Source organism: Schistocerca americana, chromosome X (assembly GCF_021461395.2).
Source record: "Schistocerca americana isolate TAMUIC-IGC-003095 chromosome X, iqSchAmer2.1, whole genome shotgun sequence".
In the NCBI taxonomy this organism is placed as follows: Eukaryota; Metazoa; Arthropoda; class Insecta; order Orthoptera; family Acrididae; genus Schistocerca; species Schistocerca americana.
In genome coordinates this window covers 621,280,549-621,303,870 of record NC_060130.1, presented here as the reverse complement: position 1 = coordinate 621,303,870, position 23,322 = coordinate 621,280,549, and the positions used below count along the sequence as shown (strand labels likewise).

At 37.6% G+C, this 23,322-nt stretch overlaps 1 protein-coding gene across 3 annotated transcripts in view; it reads left to right on the top strand.

Moving 5' to 3' along the window:
• The window catches only part of LOC124555179, a 159,677-nt gene that overhangs the window by 105,140 nt on the left and 31,215 nt on the right, over nucleotides 1-23,322 (top strand). For all 3 annotated transcript variants that reach the window (XM_047129009.1, XM_047129011.1, XM_047129010.1), the window contains exon 9: nucleotides 17,888-17,942. In XM_047129009.1, coding sequence (XP_046984965.1) covers nucleotides 17,888-17,942 — 55 coding nt within the window. The remainder of the gene's footprint in view (nucleotides 1-17,887; nucleotides 17,943-23,322) is intronic.

Here is a 23,322-nt window from a genome sequence, read left to right as displayed (position 1 = left end):
AAAATTTTCGGAGTGGCCATATGAGCACAAGTGATGCTGAGCATTCTGGACGCCCTGTGGAGGTTACGACTCCAGAAATCATTGATAAAATCCATGATATGGTGATGAATAACAGAAGAGTTAAGGTGTGTGAGATTACTGGTGCTGTGGGCATCTTGAACGAACGGGTACATAATATTTGGCATAAACATTTGGACATGAGAAAGCTATCCACGATTGCTCACGCTTGATAAAAAATGGAATCATGTGAAAAGTTGCAAGGATTGTTTGCAGCTATTCAGGAAGAATCTGCAGGACTTTAAGTGTCGTTTCGTGACTGGATGAAACATGGATACATTACTATACCCCTGAGACCAAACAACAATCTAAACAATGGGTTACCAAGGGAGAATCTGCACCAGATTTGCAATGCATAATCCTCATCAACTATTTGGTAAAGGGTAAAACTATTAGAGGTGCATATTATTCATCATTATTGGACCGTTTGAAAACTGAGCTGCAAGAAAAACGCTGGAGATTGGACCTCAAAAAAGTCCTTTTCCATCACGAGAACGCACCAGCACACATCTCGCAAAATTAATGGAAATATGATTCTAACTTGTTTCACATCCCCCCCCCCCCCCACCCCCCCACCCCAGACTTGGCTCCCTCGGACTACTATTTGTTGAAGAAATGGCTTGGGGGACAAAGATTTTATTCAAACAATGAGGTGATTGCAGCAACTAATAGCTATTTTGCAGACTTGGACAATTCCTATTATTCGGAAGGGATCAACAATTTAGAACAGTGTTGGATGAAGTGTATAAGTCTAAAAGGAGACTATGTTGAAAAATAAAAAAGGTTTATGACAAACACGTAAGTAGTTTTTATATTTGCATGGACTTTTCAAATGCCCCTTGTATATGGCATCAGACACAGAGCCAACATGACACCATCCGTAAGTCACTGGAAAGCCTTTTGACAGACGGGTGAGTATGTTGATAATAGTGGCAACATTGGTTGTGTGTGGGTGTGAAACCTTTGTCACGAAGAATGTATCCTTGGTATTTGATGGTGGTGGCAAAGAAACTGCACTTTTCCATGCAACAGTGTAAACCATTTTCCTGGCACCATTGAGAAAGGGATTCAAAATTTCTGTAATGTTTCGCATGTGTCAGTCCATAACACTAATATCATCCAAATAATCAACACAGTGCAGAATGCTGTGAACCAATTCTTCTAAATATTTTTGGAAAATGACGGGGGCACTCGCAACCTCAAACAATAAGTGATTGTATCTGAATAAGCTGAATGTAGTGGAGGTATCACCATACTTGAATCTCTCACAAAACGCAAGCAATACGGACATCTGTGTACTTGGGAGAGGCTGGGCGGCAGAGTTAGAGGATAATGAATCATAAACATCGGATGACCACTGCTTACGATGGTGACTAACAACTCAGGAAACTTGAATTTCATTCATAAAAGCGTGCTGAGCTGCCCAAGCATCCTTGAAAGATTTAGCAGTTTTCAGCATTTCATCAAGATTAGGTTCGGATGTAGCCAAAGCATTAGCTGTAACTTCCATGTCAGGGACTAAGTGCTCAGTCACATTTCAAATCAATGATTCCACATATGAAACTTTACAGTTCTGGCATATGAAATTGCACTTACGTGTGAGACCCTGCAAGTTGGCAGCCCAAGCTGTGTACATCTGACCATTTTGTGTATGATGCTGATTAAATTGGAGCCTAGCAGCGACAAGGTGTGTCTGCTGACTGTAGTATCCAGTTAACAGAGCACTGAGATCATTTAAGGCAATTCATTACTGTAGCTGCAGTTTCTGTACCACTTCATATAGACAACTAATAGAAGACAAAAAACTGCACATTGGAGTTAGGTCATGAAGAACGTGCTTCTGCCTGATTTTCAAATATCACAATTTTAGTTCTCAAAAGCAACAAAGATACAATAACAGGAGTGAGTGTAGCACTGTAGTAGCCGTTATTATATGCAGTAAATGGCTTTGTATGCTTTCGAGACTGGCAGTGAGGCAAACAAAAGAGTAGCAGCCTTAAATTTTCCAACTATTAGTGGCTTCTACCAATTCAAGATTAGGGAGTTCATGCACCAAGAAAAATTTGCCAAGTAGTACTTCCTAAGAAATCACGATTATATGTATGATGCCTCCTGTTGGTTAAAATTATCACTCTAAGATTGTAGGCTATGATAGTCAGTACTTTCACGAGTGTTGGAGAGCATACAATAAACAGGTTAGGTCTATGAAGTCCCACCTTTAGCAACATATATGGAGTGATGCATACACAAAGAAAAAAGCAGTGCAGCATGTAAGAAGTAAGTATTATTGACACAGATGCATTAAACTCGAAACTCCAGAAAGTTATTTTTCCATGATACATGCCCAGCTATGATTGCTGTGAACATCTCATGATATAAGCATGAAGTGCCTGAATATTGCAATATTCTACAAAGGTGCTGCAGAAAACGAACTTCTGAGGGATAGACATAACGTAAAACTATTTAGATTTTTGTTATCAGGAGGTTCTAAAAGTGTGCAGCTTTGTATAATTAGCCACCACATATTAATAACTGTCAACAAAACAATGGATGTATGTGGATGTTTCTCTTACAATCTCATTGTTAACAAACTTGATGGAGAAGAGCCCTCCAAGCCATTACTGATTTCCTGCAAAGTGGTGGACTGCATAAATAATTCAGGAATATCTCATTTTGTGAATGAGAGTGTTTAAGTGCTGTGGTCTGAAGGCAGAGAAAAAAAATCCTTTATATATTTGGATGCTGTGGCCAACATGCTGAAGGCATTAGTTGCCCTGCGCGTACTCTATCCGCATTTAATCCCCTTCACCTGCCTGGCCCTTGCACTGAAATGTATTACTGAAGAAATGAAGGGCAGCTATCAAGAAGTAAATAAAATAATTTCATATATCAAGAGAGTGTTTCTCAAAGCCCTGAATTGTCTGTCATTCTGTAGAGAACTATTGCTCAGCCTAGCATTGCCTCCTGAGCCCATCCTATCAAGTGGGGTACATGGATTAAAGCTGTCGGTTTTTATAATGGACATTTTTAAGATAGGAAATGTGTGATTGAGTTATTTCCAAGAGAACATTAAGTATTAGTACTAGAGACACCAAATTGTTTCACTGAACTTCAAATAAGAACTTCTCTGGCGTAAGGCTATATAGCAACTTCGCCTTCCTTGCCAACAGAATCAAAGAATTACAGTCTATAGGTTTACCTATGCAGAAGTTTTTGAGAATGTCAAATGCATGCTGACTGACATTAGGAGTGATACTGGACAGAGAGTAGTGAATAAGTTTGATATTGCTTTGGCAACATATTCTGGCTATTCAACTTTTGCTAGTATTTGTTATGTATGGGATTGGGTGGAGAAGACGACACTCCAGTGGACATCTCTCCAGGATGAAGTGGGGACGACGTGATTTAGTTATTTTTTTTCTTATAATTTGTATAAATAATGGTAAGTCTTTGAAGATATGTGGGGACGGTGGCAGATCGAATAGCTGCTATTGTTACCTTCACCTGTAACACTACCAATTCTTATTAATGTCTTGTAAAGTAAAGTCCACAGAGTAATGTCCACAGAAGTTATCACTTTACCTTGTTTCTTCTCAATAGCAGCAGCTGTGGAATCTTCTTCTGTGGCCTTCCTCTTACTAGATAAATAAATTTTTTCTGACTCTATTGTAATAATGTAAAGTGATAATGAATGTTAATACTTTGCCATGTCCTATATTACACCTACGTTTACTGTGCACAATGTAATCTTACAGGATCAAATGAAATTCAATTCAATTGTGTTGATAAGGCATTGTCTGCATGATATAAAATTTTTGTAGAAGGAATCCTAATGGATGTAGGTTTTTCCTCCTACTTGATAAAACCACACTCCAAACTTGTAATAAATACTATATTGAATTCCTTTTGATACAAATTCATACTTTTTTCTTCCCATAGAAGACAGAGTGATTCTATAAAATGTTCTATCATGGAGGCGTAAAAACAAGAGAAGTGATCAATAAAACAAAACTGTTAACAAATGAATATTAACAAATTGAAATTACGGACATAATATTGATTCTGCACCACATGTAGAATAATCGTGTTGGGTTTATCTTCCTATAAATCCTGAGAAAGGGAGATACAAGTAATAAAAAAAAAATACGTTCTTTCAGGTATCCTGGTTTAGGTACACTACAGCTGCCCCCGTTCTATATACTGGCATTGTCCAAAGTTTACTAAATGACCGTATACAGTAGTGGTGCACTCCCTAGGTAGTTTAGAGTTTGTTTATTCATTGCTCAGAGCAGATATTATATTACAATTTCTATTTTGGGCCCTTGGCCTGGAGGAGGTCAATACCCTTTATTGTTTGGCCAGACTTAACAAGTTTTTAAAAAAAATTTTAGTTCTCCTACGCGTCAGCTTTTTCTTTCTTTTTTAACTTTTACCCATTATTTAATATTCACTTTAAAAAATTCTTTTTTTGCAACATATTATTTACAATATTTAATATACATTTTTTTATTTTTCCTGTTCTACATGCCCTCTTTAGTTCAGTTGATATTTTCTTACATATTGTCATGACAGTGGCCGTATTGGGGAGGCCATGTTCATGATAGAAAACCATCCTTATCACTTTTTGCACTTAACACGGTTCAGGTACGTCTTGCATCACTATCATCTAATTGTCTTTACATAATATACATGAAATATTACATAGAATTACAAGGTTATATACAAGAATCATAGGTTTTATATTAGAATTTAACTTCATCATTCTAAATATTCTTCAGCTGACATGTGTAAGTTTTTTGCACTTTTGAAATAGATGAAAATTAGCCTTATTTTCATTCATTTATATATCCTCCCATAATTAAAGGTTTCAGAAAAAGGAAACTGAAATATTCTGGTCAGAAAAAGGAAACTGAAAGATTCTATTGTCCTTGCATCTTCTAACACAGACAAGACACTACTACACTCTACATCATTTTTGTCTCTACATGAAAGAGATCTAATATCTACAGGGAACTGTGGCATTTGAACGAAGGAAAAATATGGGTTTCTCTGCCCAAAATTCATCTGAAATTCATCATATCATAATCAAACATACATTTAGTTTTATCCAGTATATTTATGTATACTTATTGTACTGTCTACATGTATTTGTGTTAACTATTAGACAGTTCTTCTTTAAATGTACATAGTCTCCCAGCTTAAGAAGTTCTATCGTGTATGTTTTTACTCGTCCCTGCATACCTTGGTACAGAAGGCTGCTCCATTTCCACCTTGCATTCCTCATATTATTGTTTTCACTGGAGTTAGTTTCTTAATTCTTGTACTTACAGCATATTTTATCAGTAATTTTGTTCAGGTACCATAATGATGTAAAGTTTTGATTCTGTTATTTACAGTTCTTACTATCATGTCCTATAACCAATGTACATATCCAGAGGTAGACACGTCCACTTGTACAATTCGCTGTTTAAAACACTATTTGATACTCACACTGTGTGTTATGTGCCTCATAGTAAATTACTCGTTAACTCATTTGTTATGGTATTACATCTTTCCTTTACCTCATAAATTCATCCGCACTCTTTAATCTCCAAAAATTTTCACCATTTCCTAGAATATATTCTTATCATTATTTAAACTACCAAGTATGTAACTGCCCATGGGTCAGCTCGCATCACATTCATCCTTTAATCACTTGTACTGGCTCAGTACGTGGGAATATTCTCTTTTTATTTACTTTCACACTCAGCAGAGTTAAATTCTTAAAGTATTATCTTCTAAACCTTTTGTTAGTGATCACACATTTTGTTGTTGATATGAGCACAAATATTGTTACTCTATTTTCCCTCTCAACTTACCTGAATATTTTGTTATCTAATGCATAGCATAAATAGGCTAGTAGTTATTCATTTAACCATACATTACTACTCAGGAGGACGTCGTTATCAGGAGAAAGAAAACTGGTGTTCTACAGATCGGAGCGTGGAATGTCAGATCCCTTAATCGGGCAGGTAGGTTAGAAAATTTAAAAAGGGAAATGGATAGGTTAAAGTTAGATATAGTAGGAATTAGTGAAGTTCGCTGGCAGGAGGAACAAGACTTTTGGTCAGGTGAATACAGGGTTATAAATACAAAATCAAATAGAGGTAATGCAGGAGTCTGTTTAATAATGAATAAAACAAATAGGAGTGCAGGTCAGCTACTACAAACAGCATAGTGAACGCATTATTGTGGCCAAGATAGACACGAAGCCCACGCCTACTATAGTAGTACAAGTTTATATGCCAACTAGCTCTGCAGGTGATGAAGAAATTGAAGAAATGTATGATGAGATAAAAGAAATTATTCAGATAGTGAAGGGAGACGAAAATTTAATAGTCATTGGTGACTGGAATATGGTAGTAGGAAAACGGAGAGAAGGAAACGTAGTAGATGAATATAGATTGGGGCTAAGAAATGAGAGGTAGCCACCTGGTAGAATTTTGCACAGAGCACAACTTAATTATAGCTAACACTTGGTTCAAGAATCATAAAAGAAGGTTGTATACATGGAAGAAGCCTGGAGATACTGACAGGTTTCAGATAGATTATATAATGGTAAGACAGATATTTAGGAACCAGTTTTTAAACTGTAAGACATTTCCAGGGGCAGATGTGGACTCTGACCACAATCTATTGGTTATGAACTATAGATTAAAACTGAAGAAACTGCAAAAAGGTGGGAATTTAAGGCGATGGGACCTGGATAAACTGAAAGAAACAGAGGCTGTACAGAGTTTCAGGGAGAGCATAAGGGAACAATTGACAAGAATGGGGGAAAGAAATACAGTAGACGAAGAATGGGTAGCTTTGAGAGATGAAGTAGTAAAGGCAGCAGAGGATCAAGTAGGTAAAGAGACAAGGGCTAGTAGAAATCCTTGGGTAACAGAAGAAATATTGAATTTAATTGATGAAAGGATAAAATATAAAAATGCAGTAAATGAACCAGGCAAAAGGAATACAAACGTCTCAAAAATGAGATTGACATGAAGTGCAAAATGGCTAAGCAGGGATGGCTAGAGGACAAATGTAAGGATGTAGAGGCATATCTCACTAGGGGTAAGATAGATACTGCCTATAGGAAAATTAAAGAGACCTTTGGAGGAAAGAGAACCACTTGTATGAATATCAAGAGCTCAGATGGAAACCCAGTTCTAAGCAAAGAAGGGAAAGCAGAAAGGTGGAAGGAGTATATAGAGGGTCTATACAGGGGCGATGTTCTTGAGGACAATATTATGGAAATGGAAGAGGATGTAGATGAAGATGAAATGGGAGATATGATACTGCGTGAAGAGTTTGACAGAGCACTGAAAGACCTAAGTCAAAACAAGGCCCCGGGAGTGGACAACATTCCATTAGAACTACTGACAGCCTTGGGAGAGCCAGTCCTGACAAAACTCTACCATCTGGTGAGCAAGGTGTATGAGACAGGGGAAATTCCCTGAGACTTCAAGAACAATATAATAATTCCAATCCCAAAGAAAGCAGGTGTTGACAGATGTGAAAATTACCGAACTATCACTTTAATAAGTCACAGCTGCAAAATACTAACACGAATTCTTTACAGACAAATGGGAAAGCTGGTATTGAGCAAGCAGTAAAGGAAATGAAAGAAAAGTTCGGAGTAGGTATTAAAATCCATGGAGAAGAAATAAAAACTTTGAGGTTCGCCGATGACATTGTAATCCTGTCAGAGACAGCAAAGGACTTGGAAGAGCAGTGAATGGAATGGACAGTGTCTTGAAGCTAGGGTATAAGATGAACATCAACAAAAGCAAAACGAGGATAATGGAATGTAGTCGAATGAAGTCGGGTGATGGTTCAGGAATTAGATTAGGAAACGAGACACTTAAAGTAGTAAAGGAGTTTTGCTATTTGGGGAGCAAAATAACTGATGATGGTCGAAGTAGAGAGGATATAAAATGCAGACTGGCAATGGCAAGGAAAGTGTTTCTGAAGAAGAGAAATTTGTTAACATCGAGTATTGATTTAAATGTCAGGAAGTCGTTTCTGAAAGTATTTGTATGGAGTGTAGCCACGTATGGAAGTGAAACGTGGATGATAAATAGTTTGGACAAGAAGAGAATAGAAGCTTTCGAAATGTGGTGCTACAGAAGAATGCTGAAGATTAGATGGGTAGATCACATAACTAATGAGGAGGTATCGAATAGAATTGGGGAGGAGTTTGTGGCACAACTTGACAAGAAGAAAGGATCGGTTGGTAGGACATGTTCTGAGGCATCAAGGGATCACCAATTTAGTACCAGAGGGCAGCGTGGAGGATAAAAATCGTAGAGGGAGACCAAGAGATGAATACACTAAGCTGATTCAGAAGGATGTAGGCTGCAGTAGGTACTGGGAGATGAAGAGGCTTGCACAGGATAGAGTAGCATGGAGAGCTGCATCAAACCAGTCTCAGGACTGAAGACCACAACAATAACAACAACAACAACAACATCATCATCATCATCATCATCATCATCATCATCATCATACAATGCTATCACATATTTCAGGCCCCCCATTCCTCGCAGACATGGGCCAGCAACATCAAGTTATTTCATTGGAATGATAGGATGTAACTCATTCAACCAAGGTTTATTTTGGTTTTTGGCATATTACACAGTATTTGATCATATGTCTCCTGTGTCTCATATTCAGGAAATAGCAATACATGGTGATTTTGCCTGTACATTTGGAAAAGCCGTAGTGTCTCCACAAATTATGAGTGTACTTAATAAAGTCATCAACAAAGTCCTCTGATAAGCACACACACCAATTTTCTTGTTCTGGTGTGCATCTATGAAATAGCACCCTTTGTTGTATCATGTAGAACTTGTTTACATTTGTGTCCCTAGCTTCCTGTAACTTTTTCCTTATCTTTTGCCAGCAGTGATTCTCTTCTTGCAGCTCTCCTAGGCTGGGGCACTTTTTTACATAGTATGGTGAAAAGTTTCCGTCATGCATTAGTAAGACTTTAATAACTGAGGTCCGTTCAGTAAATTCCAAAAATTCATTCAAATCATGTGGTAGTCTCAGTAGCACATTGGCTATTATGTTTTGTTCACCCCTAATGTTCACTATTTCATAACTAAATTCTTGTAAATATAGGTGCCACCGAGTTAGCCTTCTGTGCATTAGTTTTCAGGGTAGGCGAAACAAGAGGGCTTGAAGATTACATTAAACCTTTGTGTGCTTGCCCTATAAATAATATTCAAATTTTTGAAACGCCCACACAACAGCAAGTGCTTTGAGTTCAGTTACAGAGTATGCTCTCTCACACTCTGTTAGCCTTCTACTCACAAACTAATAATGCTTGATGTTCATTTACCATTTAAATCTTTAGTTTGGAAAAGACATACAGCCCCCAGGCCTTGTGATGATGCGTCTTTACTTGGACAAAATTCCTGGCTCACATCAGGGTGGTTTAAACTATAGGCATTGACAAGTGCTACCTTTATGTTTCCAAAATCTTTTAGGCATTGATTTGACCATAACCAAGTGTTGCTTTCCTTAGTAAGTTCAACAGTGCATCACTATTTAACAGTTAATTGGGCATGAATTTCCTAGGCCTAAGTATGCCATGAGCTGTTTCTTATTTCATGGAGGTGGAAAGTATCTTATGGCATCCAGTTTCCCAGGATCAGGGAAGATCTGCTGAGACAAAATAATGTGTCCTAAAAATTTAATCCTTTCTTTGCCAAATTTGGACTTTTCAAGTTTGCTGTTACCCCATACTCAGAAAAAATAGTCAAGTATGTGTGCTATTATACATAGGTGCTCTTCCCATGTGGGAGTTGCTATGAAAAGGTCATCTACGTATACCATAACTTGGCTGTGGTGCTCCGGTCCCAATACCTTATCCAATGCTGCAATAAAGACACCGGCATGCACATTTAAGTCAAAAGGTAATACACAAAATCGAAAACTCCTTCTCCCACATACAAATGCTGTGTACTTTTTGCTCTCATGGTGCAGTGTTATTTGCCAGCAGGATGCTTTGAGATTTATCGTGGTAGAAAAATCAAACTCCATGAAACTTCAGCAGTTGTTGTTATAAATTTCCTGGTCATGTTCTCACTGGGTCAATAATTGTGTTAATACTCCTTCTGTCAAATACTAACCTCACACTGCCATCTGGCTTTGCAATTGCTAATATGGGACTGCAGTAGGGTTGCGACATAACGCGCTCTTTCGCACATCGATGGCGGTTCTGCAACATGAATAGTCCACCTACCTCGATACTGTTGCAGATCTGCACATGTAACTCCTGACTGCAGCTACTTAAGAGATCTCAGAAAAGCAATGTTGAAGAAACTGAGATTTCATAACTACATGTCGGAGGCCGCTATAAATACAAAAAGCTGAAAATAGTCTTGTGAACTCTAAAGAATAAATCGGAAATGGGTTGCTGTTCAAATTTTTAAGTTCAAAGGTCCTTTTAAACTTGCATTAGGATTTTTTTATTGCTATTAAGCAAGATCATCAGCCCACGTGTGTTCAAATCATTGAAGTCCCTTTTCACAGTCCTCGTCACATTCAAACAGCCAGAACTTTTTCTATCCAATTCCGAAATCATTTACAAGAGTAACACAGTCAATAAACTGCTATTTACTTTTGCCCTCGGCATTCAGTGGTTGTCTTTAAATAAAGTTTTTGCTTGCCATAAATACTCAGTAAAAAAAAAAAAATTACTTAGTACCGCCACACTTTTAGTTCAAAGTTTACACACGCAATTTTCTCCAGAACAAAATATCTCTTGACTCTTAAAATTTCACAAATAGTTAATGGTAAACACCAGCTACCTTTATCACTGTACCGAAATGCGGAAGTCACAATATCACTTCATTTTACACATAATGTGTTCGGACACTTTCAGCATGACCGGCTCCTTCGAAACCTAGTCCACCACTCCTTCTTCTCTCTGCCTCTACAAGCACCTTTATCTCATGTGTTAGGTGGCAAACCGTCTCACTTCTTATTGGCTGTACAGAATTACGGCCAATCAGAACTGACTTTCAGGGCGCGGCTCGCGCCAAAATCTAGCAAGAACCAACCACTGTTCTCAGCTCATTGACGTCATTAAAATAAGCAACTCAAAACTCTCTTGGTAAACAAATAAAATGAAATAAACTTTAAGCTGCACTTTACGTCTGGAATTTAACTATATAGTTGCAAACGTTCTGGCTGTCTCTTACATGTTCAAACATGCGTGGACATCCGTCATCCACTAGTAGGAGAACCACTGTTGGATTCGTTCCCATGATACAAAGCTGGAACACTTGCAAGTTCCTATAGAGAATTACAAACTGAAAATTTAATATTGGCGAATGTTCCACATACACTCACACTCACCCTAACACAAAACATAAATATCTACTTGAAATTCTTAAAGTTATTACTGCAGCAAAATTACGAAAGGTTTTCTAAAATGAGAACTTTCCAAATTTGAATCTAAACATTGAAGATGTTATCATATCTTTTCAAATAGTCACAGTTGTTGAACCATATATATATATATATATATATATATATATATATATATACAAATGTCTGCTTGTGTGTGTGTGTATGTGCGGATGGATATGCGTGCGCGCGAGTGTATGCCTGCCCTTTTTCCCCCCTAAGGTAAGTCTTTCCATTCCCGGGATTGGAATGACTCCTTACCCTCTCCCTTAAAACCCACATCCTTTAGTCTTTCCCTCTCCTTCCCTCTTTCCTGATGAAGCAACCGTTGGTTGTGAAAGCTTGAATTTTGTGTGTGTTTGTGTTTGTTTGTGTGTCTATCAACATGCCAGCACTTTCGTTTGGTAAGTCACATCATCTTTGTTTATATATATATATAATAGAGGGAAACATTCCACGTGGGAAAAATGTATCTAAAAACAAAGAAGATGTGACTTACCAAACGAAAGTGCTGGCAGGTTGACGGACACACAAACAAACACAAACATACACACAAACTTCAAGCTTTCGCAACCAACGGTTGCTTCATCAGGAAAGAGGGAAGGAGAGGGAAATATGAAAGGATGTGGGTTTTAAGGGAGAGGGTAAGGAGTCATTCCAATCCCGGGAGCAGAAAGACTTACCTTAGGGGGAAAAAAGGGCAGGTATACACTCGTGTGCGCGCGCACGCATATACAGACACAAGCAGACATATTAAAATAGTAATCTTTGTTTCAACGTATTACGAGACTTTTAAAAACTTTATGTACAATTTACAGTGTGTGTGAATGGCAATTAATTGTTGCCTTTGTTACGGTGAATTGAAGCAATTTTTTAGAACAATACTACTACTGACAATAATAAGCACAGTTTTTAGGGCAGGATAGGATCTGGGTTTAGCCCTGATAGAGATGCTACCAAGCATAATCATGTGAGCTTGATAATTGAATGGTACCTATGTTTATTGAAAAAATGGTTGTGTCTATATTTTTTTTGCAATTTACCTCAAGTATATTATTAGGATAATTTTCCTCTGTAGCTTCTCTTTTACATCCTCACTTTTACTACTCGTCTCATTCATTCACAATAATTACACAAATGAAACATAGAAATAAAGTAAAATTAGAATATTTACAATGTATGCAGTTTTACACTTTTATCTACTCACTTACATGTTCATTCAGCACTGGTCACTGGTAGCCAGCTGAAGTGGGGGTGAAATGATTAAATTTTTTTTTTTTTTTTTCCCCCCTTACAGTTTGTATAAATAATAAGTTTTTGACGATATGTGGGGAGGGCAGCAGACCAAACAGCTGCTATTGTTTTGTTCACCTGTGACACTGCCAATTCTCATTAATGGCCGGCCGGTGTGGCCGTGCGGTTAAAGGCGCTTCAGTCTGGAACCGCGTGGCCCGCTACGGTCGCAGGTTCGAATCCTGCCTCGGGCATTTTGAAACTGGAACTTTAGTTCAAAATTAGGTAGCCTCAGTGTAGCAAAGCCACTTAAGTAACTTAAATAAAGGCAAGTTTTTCAGTCCAGATTGTGTGCCAATTAGGTTCCTTCTGAAGCATACTGTTGAAATAGCTCCCCATTTAATATCATATACAACTCCTCGCATGATGAATGTTTAGTACCTAAAGACTGGAAAGTTGCACAGGTTACTCCAATACACAAGAAAGGAAATAGAAGTAACTCATTGACATCAATTTGTGGTAGGATTTTGAAAAGTATGCTGTGTCCCACCATCGTGAAATATTCACACAAAATGATTTATTAATAAACAACCAACACAGATTCACAAAATATTGTTCTTGTAAAACGTAACTGGCTCTTTATTCACGTGAAGCAGTGAGTGCTATCAACAGAAGACCTCAAGTTGATTCCATATTTCTAGAATTCCAGGAGGCTTTTGACGCGGTTCCTCACAAGCAGCTTGTAATCAAATTGTGTGCTTATATAGTATTTTCACGGCCATGTGACTGGATTTGTGATTTCCTGTAAGGAAGATCACAGTTTGTAGTTATTGATGGGAAGTTATTAATTGAATTGAAGCTATATGGGGCAGTCCCCATGGAAGAGTCATAGGGCCTCTCCCGTTCGTAATCTGTATAAACAATAAAGGAGATGATATGAGCAACTCACTTAAATTGTTAGCAGGTGATGGTGCTGTTTACTGTGTAGTTAACTCCTCAAAAAATCAAAATTAATTACAAAATAGTTTAGACACTGTATCTGCATAGTGCAAAAAGTGGAAATTGACCGTGAACAAATTTAAAGGCTGTCAATTCAAATAAATACGTAGGCATTACAATTACAAACAACTTTATTTGAAAGTATTGCATAGACAGTGTTATGGATAAGACTAACCAAAGACTATGTTTTATTGCCAGAACACTTCTTCTAAAGAGCAACAGATCTACTACATGCCGACACTATGGTTGTCTATCCTTTTGTGGAGTAGTACTGCACAGTATGAGTTTTTTGGAGTATAGAATTGACAGAGAACATCAAAAACATTCAAAGGTCATTCATTTTCTATTATATTGAAATAGAGGGAGAGTGTCATGAATACGGTAATTGAGTTGGGGTGGCAGTCATCAAAATGGAGGCATTTTTCATTGTGTCAAGATCTTTTGATGGAATTGCAATTACAAACTTTCTCCTCCAAATGCCAGAACATTTTGTTGGCTCCAATGTACTTAGGGAGACATGATCATTGTGATACGGGAAATTGGAGCTGACACAGAAAGATTTAGGTGTTCATTTTTCCCACGTGCTATTCGTGTGTGAAACAGTAGGGAGGTAGTCTGAAAGTGAATATATGCACACTCTGCCAAACACTTAAATTTTAATTACAGAGTAACAGTGTAAATGTAGGTGGGTTGAAGTCTATTCAGCAGTGTGTACAATACTAGCAGAGGAGAGACAATGTTTTGCTGCCTGCCTTAGCTTTTGCATCCTAGTATGCGTAGGTAGAACACAGTTAGTGATCACTTGCACTATCGGTGATGCAGAGACTGGAGGAACAGTCAGTCCATTTGAGAGGTCGATGACAGTGGAATTCACGAAGTGAATACCTGACCGAAAATAAGTCCATAGTGTAGCAAACTCATCTTAATGGTATACAAACAGTCCAGAGAGGAATTTGAATCAAAAACATAATATAGGCAAATTCAAAACTCTACTGATCAGTGACACATGCCAAAAGTTTCAGTGATTAGTGTGAGACTGACTGGCAAGTATGGGCCACAGTATTTACAGGCATTTTTGTGTCAGAGGACAGCTCTGTGAGATATGCTTGCAGCTGCAGTGGCACCCCTCACAAGAGCAAGCTGCAGCCAGAGTATGAAGCCTGAGTATCTCACGTCCAACATAGCCACAATATATCTTGCAAGATTGGTTTGAATTGGTCAGATGGAATGGGATGAATCATGTTCCAATAAGGAACAGTAGTCATCTGTATTGCACTGCTTGACTTCCGTTGAAATATTTGAAGTTCAGTAACATCTAGATGATGCATTTGTTGCCCCTTCATGCTGCAAAAAGTATTTTAGCGACTGGTAATAGAAACAATGAAATTGATATCGTTGAATACATATTGACAGTAGGTTACACTTGTGACAGGCTCTTCAGTGTGTAGACACTTGACAAATCCAGCCATTGAGCTTTTTTACGTAATGGCTCACTTATGAGAACTGAACAGGAAATGCTGGAAAGGTATAGTATGTCTGTAAACTGAAATGCAAGCAGCGTTCATCGTGTGGAAGTTGCCTTTCCCAGAAGAATGCTACAGATGCTGTACGGGATGACTAAGAATCAATTTTCCTCTAGCATTGTAGAACGGTGTACTGATATTTACATAGATTTCTGTCCTTTAGATTGTCATGTGCTAGTATTATTACTGATCCAAATCTGAATTCCATGTAGTTTTAATGCAGTGTGTGAAAAATAAATATCCCCGACCGTGCACAGCATCACCAGTGATTCATAAGTTGTACTACAGAAGGTTCGGTATAACTTTATAGAACGCCCTGTAGTTGCTTGTTGTGTCATGGGGTAGAGAGAGTGGGGACTAACCAGCCCACTCTTCAATTTGCAGACCTACGAAGGTGGGAAATGCGTGATCACAATCTGGCGACTAACCTTCCCTCATGCTTCTACCCTCCACCACCCTCCCACTCACCTTGTTAACCCTCCGAACGCAATTTATCCCTTAATACAGCTCTACTGTACTTAGATGTGGTATGCACACTTCATGTTTATTCTTAACCCACTTCATTTAACAATACGCAGTAATTCTATACCATTGAAACAGTAGCTTTAATGACCTGTGGTTTTTCCATGCCCTGCAATGTGAAAACTAATAGTCCTAGAGAGGAAATGAATTTGATCTTATTTGTAGGAAATTCAAAATAGTTTAATTTTGTACTGGGAAACATTTTCACTAGAAGCTGCAGTTTTTGAGTCAAAAACAAAAGTTACTTTTAAACTGCCAGTCCCTGTTAGATATTCTGAATTCATGAAAATCCCTTCATAATTTAGTTGAAAAGCAACTTTCCATGCCTGCAGGATATGTGGACATCATCAAATTTCTGGTGTTGTGCTGCAGGTAGTTTGCCCTCCTTGCACAGTATAGTGAAATGTTGATTGATTGGTGGCATAATGTCGTTGATGAGAATTGAAGTTATGAATGTGAGTTCTTCAGAAAACTTTCTATAGTATGTTGTTCAAGTGTTACCTTTTCTTTAACTGCTTAGATTTAATGGGTGTAAGGTCCTTGTTTAATAATGCAAATAAGTGTGACATGAATAAATATAATGTAACTGATCAGTATACTTTCATTTGCAACATAAAGTAATGAAATAAGACAAAAATAAAGAACATATGATACTTCAAAAGTAAGCTGTCAAAAACTAATGCCAAAATTTGCAGAAAATAACACTGAAATTAGCAAAAAGTAACAATAAAATTGCAGCAATAACACCAAACTTGGCAGAAATAACACTGAACATGGCAGAAATAACACTGAACATGGCAGAAATAACACTGAACATGGCAGAAATAACACTGAACATGGCAGAAATAACACCAAACTTGGTCAAAAATGAAACAATTATTTTCTGTCCTTATTCCTTTGTAATGGGTAGTTCAGCAAGGAGGCCACCCCTTACGATATGGACATTTATCCTGTTGCAAGATGCCATCACCATTATAGAAAACATAGAACACAGGTCCCACTGAAGCCCAGGTGAATGTCCCTTATATCATAACACTGTCTGTCCCCTCCCTCCCCAATCTGCAAGCATGATGCTGTGCATCAAATGAGTAGTCATTTGCCTGGGCGACATCATATCGAGACACGACCAACAGCCTGGTGTAACAAGGAATGTGATTCTTCCAACTAGGTGACATGTTTCCATTGATCCACAGTCCAGTCTCAATGATCCCATGCCCACTGCAATTGTACTTGACAATTTTTTGGGCTATCACAGGAACACACAGTTGTTATCTGCTGTGAAGTCTCATGTTCAACAATGTGCACTGAGCAGTGTGCTCCAAAACACTTGTGTGTGCACCAGCATTGTCTTCTGTCATCAGACCTGTCAGACTTCCATGTATCCTGCTTTATAGAGCAAGTAAGTCTGCAACCCCCTTTTAAGACATGGACATCTGTCACCTTGTCATTACTTATGGTTTTATTGTCTTCCAGCCATTTCCTATAGATGCGCATGAGAGTAGCACACGAACAGCCAACCAGCTTGGCTGTTACGGAGATGCTCATTCCTGGGTACAGGTCAATAACACACTGCTCTTTGTCAGAGTCACTAATGTCAGTCGGTTTCCCCATTTGTTGCCCAAATTGATGCTGAAATAATTCCTCATTTGTCTCTGCTCTGCTCATGTACTTTCCTTACTGCACCACATACCCACAATTCCACCAGGCAGCAATTAGTCTTTTGGTGGGCAGTATTCATAATGTTTTGGATCAGTGTGTCTGGGTTATACCTATGTGTAACTGTCATTGAAAATGCTTTGAAAATAAGAAGAATGAAGTACATGTAACAACCAAACAAATAGCCTGCTATTTAATTGCTGAGATGGAAGTTATACGGTAGAAAGAGACTGATAATCAGTGCTCTGTCAAGGGAACTATGGAAGGTATGTAAAATGATGATGATCAAAAAGTGTCCATTTTTGCACTGAGTCATATTTTCCAATCTACCTCATGACCTCTGTATAGTTTATGGATGTGTTTGGATTCGTGTAGTGTGTCCTCTTTCAAAGGATATTTTTATCTCCCTATATGCTCTATATTTAAGACTTGCTTATTGTTGTTTGTTCCAGGTATGAGGAGGTAAATGAGGGTCTCTTCAGGCTTGTTTTAAGTCGTAACAATGATGTAAGTAAATGAAATCTGATTTTTTGACTACCAACATGTAGTATTTTTGTATGGTTGAATGAAATGCTTTTACAGTTATGAGTGATGACAAACCATATTTTGGAAGATCTTGAATTCTAGCTACTAGGTATGTTGCTGAAGATCTATCCATGTTGCTTAATTTCACTTGAAAGCTTGTGACCTCAAAGCATTAATCGCTGATAGATATGGTGTAGCATGTTCCGATTGTAAAAATTACTACTGTCTTGCATGTATAACTTCACCACCTTACAATATAAGTTTTTTCAATATAATGAAGGAATTTTTTTGTATATCATAATGTTTATTAGGCAAGTAGTGGTAAGCTGTAACACATTATGTACGCATTAATGTTTTGGAGCATGCATATCTGCAAAGTAGCTGATTGTTGTTGCATCAACTATGATACTGAAAGTCAAGTTGACAGTGGAAATGAATTTGATCCACTGTGCCACATAAAAGCATTCATTGTTTGGCTGGCTTTTACTACTACCGTCAATTGTGATAACTCTAAATTTTGGCCTTATGTCTGTCAAAAACTTGTAGAAACAATGTATTTATTGTAATGGTGATGAATGCTTTCATGTGATACAGGAGAAAGGTGCTACTTTGTTGTGGCATGCCCTGTAATGCTGTTATTTTTAATTTGGTAGTTCTACATTATAGTTGCATGTGGTAATTATCTGGCATGGATGAAGCAGGTAATGCCCAGCCATCATAATTCTGCACCAACAGAAATAATTATGTATTTAATTGTACTCTTTCATTTCACAAATGTTAATAACAAATTGTGTGGATCCATTGCATATACAGTTGCAAAGTTTGTCAATCTGTCAACAAAAGTAACTGTTAAATGTTGTAAATAGTAGCTACACATTATGTACTGGTTGATATTGTTGCTGTATGCTCAGTAAGGAGAAACAACTACTATGCAAGAGCTACTGTTGAGTTTGTCAAGACTTTTATGTTGTGAAACTATCATGCAGGTTTGTGCTTTTCTTCTAGGAAATCCGTCCAGTGACTTACGCACTGACATACTTCGTACTTCATTTTTTGTATGGAAGTAAAAGTTGTATTGGTACTCTTCTTCATATTGTAGTTTCCCACATAAATGCAGTGTAGATACAGTGGGCTAGGTTTTATGACAGAATATTTAAATATTTACCAAGACATTTTTGTCAAGAAATATTTGTAGTAGTACCTCTCATACTGCAATCAGAGACTAAGGGTCAACTGGTTAACAGTAATGTGAATGGTATTTTTGAATATGTGTGGTTTAGTTTCATAATTGTCCAGTATTTGCTACAGATTGATCGTATGATGTGGCAACTGTCTTTACAGCAGCACACAATAAACCAATATCTCAGGCAGTCAAACATGAGACTGTTACATACTAAGTGGTAAAAATTTCACTCTGCATCAGGAACTACAGCATCTTTAAATGTCTCATATTAATTGCAGTAGACACCTAGTATACATATGTGATTCACACGTCAGAACAATAGAAGCTGTACTGGAAAGATGAGAGATTCGCCCAAAAATTTGTCAAAAGAAAGACCTTCAAAGTAATAAGTTTTTCAGGATCTTTTGTCTTAATGAAATCATTGATTAGTAATCACCAGGTTTAAAAGGTATTTGAAGATCTTGTGTGAGAGACGTTTATTATCTGTTCTCAGTGTTCAATTAAGCAAGTATTAATGATAGCAATATGAGTGCTTTTAGACTCACAATGTATCTGCAGTAATTAATCGTACATCTTATTTAAATTAAAAACAAATATACAAAATGCTGCGGCCAAGAAAGTAAAAGTAAATACCTGTGATGCATATGAAAGAGAGAGAGGCAGACAGGAGCCTAACTTGGAAGGAGGAGATAGGCTAATATGAACATGTTAATAGCTTTTATGTATGGTAATTGACATGAAGATCTGGTTCCAGTGTTTGAAGGGGGAGAGATGCATAATTGAGGGAGGAGTACCAACATTATGTGTATACATGGTTGACAGAGTTAATGAATAAGTAAATTTTAACTTAAAGCAAGTCCTCAAAGATGGTCAGGTGCTAGTCACTTGTGGAGTTACGAAGGTTTGGAACCTGGATGAGCAACAAAATGATGCATTGGAGGGGGGGGGGGGGGGGGGGGGGGGGGCTAGAGAGGGAGTGTGCAGATATTTCTATAGGTAGTACTACATGTCAGTGAGAGCAAAAAAATGTTTCATTGCTGACATATACATTTGTATAAGACTACAGATGTAAATTGTGCATTCAGATATTTTATGTAAGGACCTTTAAATTTAGTTAGGTAAGTTCGTAGGAAAGGATAATACTTTGTGGAATGAGCTCGTAAGAAATGTGTGAATATGGTATGACACCATAGGTGTTGACTGAAAATTGCAGCACTAATGACAATAAATTAAAAACACATCATTAACTGTGAACTTCAAATGATGTAGAAAGATCACTGTGTGCATTCCGTGAGTTAGTGTATGAGGAACCAACTGTCTCTCTGTAACTGCATACGTCATGTGTGTGTGAACAGTTGAAAATTAGACACCTATCATATGCCGGCATTCAGATAAATATTGACAGAAACAACCTTCATTTTGATCAACTATGTGCAATGGAAACATTATTTTGCATGTTTGTGTTACCAAAGATGACTTGATAGCTTTGGTAGTAGTACTACCCACTTTATCATCTTTTTTTCTTCCAACCATACTGAAAATGTTATACAGATGGCATGCTTCACAGGAAATTGTACCAACATTTCCTTCTGCCCCAACATTTTACCACAAATAGTGATGCCAAGATTTGAAGGCTATGCTTGGCTTAGCTTTTGCAGCATGTTTCTATTTGTTCTCTTCTTCTTCTTCTGCTTCTGCTGCACCTCCCCTTCGCCTGGTACCTCACCAAAGCAGAAGCTGGCAGCTGAGAAAATTATAATGCGATGTTCCTCCTTCCACTTTTTCCCCACTATTGCACTACTCTGTGCGTGCCATCAGTCAAGAGCAGAAAATTGTCTAATTTAATTGTTAATAGTGCTAGAAGAAAGATTACTGTCCTCCTGAGTGACAGGGATAGCCAAAGAACATTTTCAGCCTTTCAGGTACTACAGTCTGCAAAAAGGAAATAATGAAAATAATCGAGGTATGGTAGCAACATCGAGATACATAGTGGTCATGTAAATGATCCGGTGCGCCTAATTTTGACCTTCTTTACTATTTTGTTCTTTCCTTCCTATATGGATATCCCGTAGTGATTTGAAATAGATATTTTTTGCAGTGAGCTTTACACTTCCCATGAAGTGCTGTAACGGGGCTTTTTCTTACACATATAACGTAAGGAAACTGGGTAGAAGCCAAATTAAAGTTTTTTAGTGTGACAAAACCGAGAGTTCTATATTCAGAGTGTGTGTTGTAGCAATGAACAATGTTGTCAAAGTGATTCAGTTACAAACAAATGTCAAGGTTGAACTTAATTTGCGTTTACAGTTCCAAGTGTTCTCAGTAGTGATTTATGTGCTTTTACATGTTCTTGTTCATATGTTTGAGATAATTCTCATTAACAGTTTCCTTTTGTGATGTTCAGAGAGTAATGCCATGTCTAAATGAGCAGGAGAATTAACAACAGCTGATGAACAGCTAAATTGTAGACTGTCAACTTGTTTGAAGTGCCCTCCCCCATGGGGAGAAAAAAATGAACTAAATTTAGGATCTTGGAATTATGTACAGATGGCTAAGCTACATAGATTGTAGAGGTGATATTCTCACGTTGTATAGTTATTTGTGGGACTTTTACTAACTTAAGACAAATATAGGAAATTAACTATGCTGGAGGCAGTAGATGCATGTGCATATAGATTTAGACCTGGTGATTGTCTTTGCTTTACCAGAGAAAAACCAATGTAAATTGTTTGTGATCTCTCTCTCTTTCTTCTCTCTCTCTCTCTTTCTTCTCTCTCTCTCTCTCTTTCTTCTCTCTCTCTCTCTCTCTTTCTTCTCTCTCTCTCTCTCTTTCTTCTCTCTCTCTCTCTTTCTTCTCTCTCTCTCTCTCTTTCTTCTCTCTCTCTCTCTCTTCGGGGGCTTGGCTGAAGGTTTCTTGATTTACAAGATATAGTGATCTCTTTCTTTGGGGGGGGGGGGGGGGGGGGGGGGGGGGGCTTTCACCAAAAGTAATTTGCAACCAAAATTTGTGCACATTGCTGCTATGTAATGTTATTGTCGTTATATTTATTTGGAAGTGATTTGCCACAGTAAGAGAATTTGAGGCAGGCAAGGGGGCAGAAGGTGACTACCAGAAAATATTTTGCTAATTTTAACTCAGTGCATTGCTCCTGGTTATTTACTGTCCCTTTTTTAAAATGATTTCAAACAACAGTAACTATAGTATGAAACCAATAGTATAACATTTTAAATATTAACATTTCTTTGATGAAAATTAGTGTTTGTGATTTAGCCAGCTCATTACACTGCCATGTGTGTATATCCTGTCTAGTAATGAGTGAAAATACAGTTTTTATGTCTTATTCCCACTAATTTTAGAGACACTATTTTCCTGGCTCTCCTTTCCACAGTGTAGAAACCTGCTTCTGTGTAGAAAATATGACTTCATGGATATATTTCTTGTTACAGTTTTTTTTATGCACTGAAAAATTCTTTGTTGGTTTGTTAAGTTACAATTTTCAAGCAATATTTTCCATTATTTGCTCAGAGTACTTAGCTGTGGAGATATAGTTAATGTAAGTGGACCTGGTTTGAGTGTCTGCCAGAGGGTATTACTTTGAGGGCGATGTGGTCAAGTAAAGGATGCTGTAAACCAACTGTTTAAATTGCTTTTGAAGAGAGAGACCCTAAAAAGAGTTTTTGGTGGTTGTTTCTTAACTGGTATTTGGTATTCCAGAGGATATGAATGGAATTCTCATTTGACACAGATTAGGTAATTTTGTTGATAGATTGAAAAGTATGCAAACCAGTATGTTAATAGACTGGCAGAATTAGGTGTATTGGAGGGCAAGTAGTCCATATAAAAAGTTAAACTCCTGTTAAATCATGGTATATACAGAATAACAGACCTAATTTAGAGATATAATTAAAGAGATTGCTAGTTTCACTTTGAAAGTATAATAGAAGTTGTATGAGATTATGTACCTGGCAACACATTTTGTTTTTGCTATCTATAAGATGGCAGTTTCTTCTGTCCATTATTATCAGTCATATTGAAAAACAGGAAGCTGTAAAAATTCACTAAATCTTACACTGAAAAGTTAGAGTACGAGAGAGAGAGAGAGAGAGAGAGAGAGAGAGAGAGAGAGAGAGGTAGCGCACTTCGTGCATGTGCGTTGTGTGTGTGTGTGTGTGTGTGTG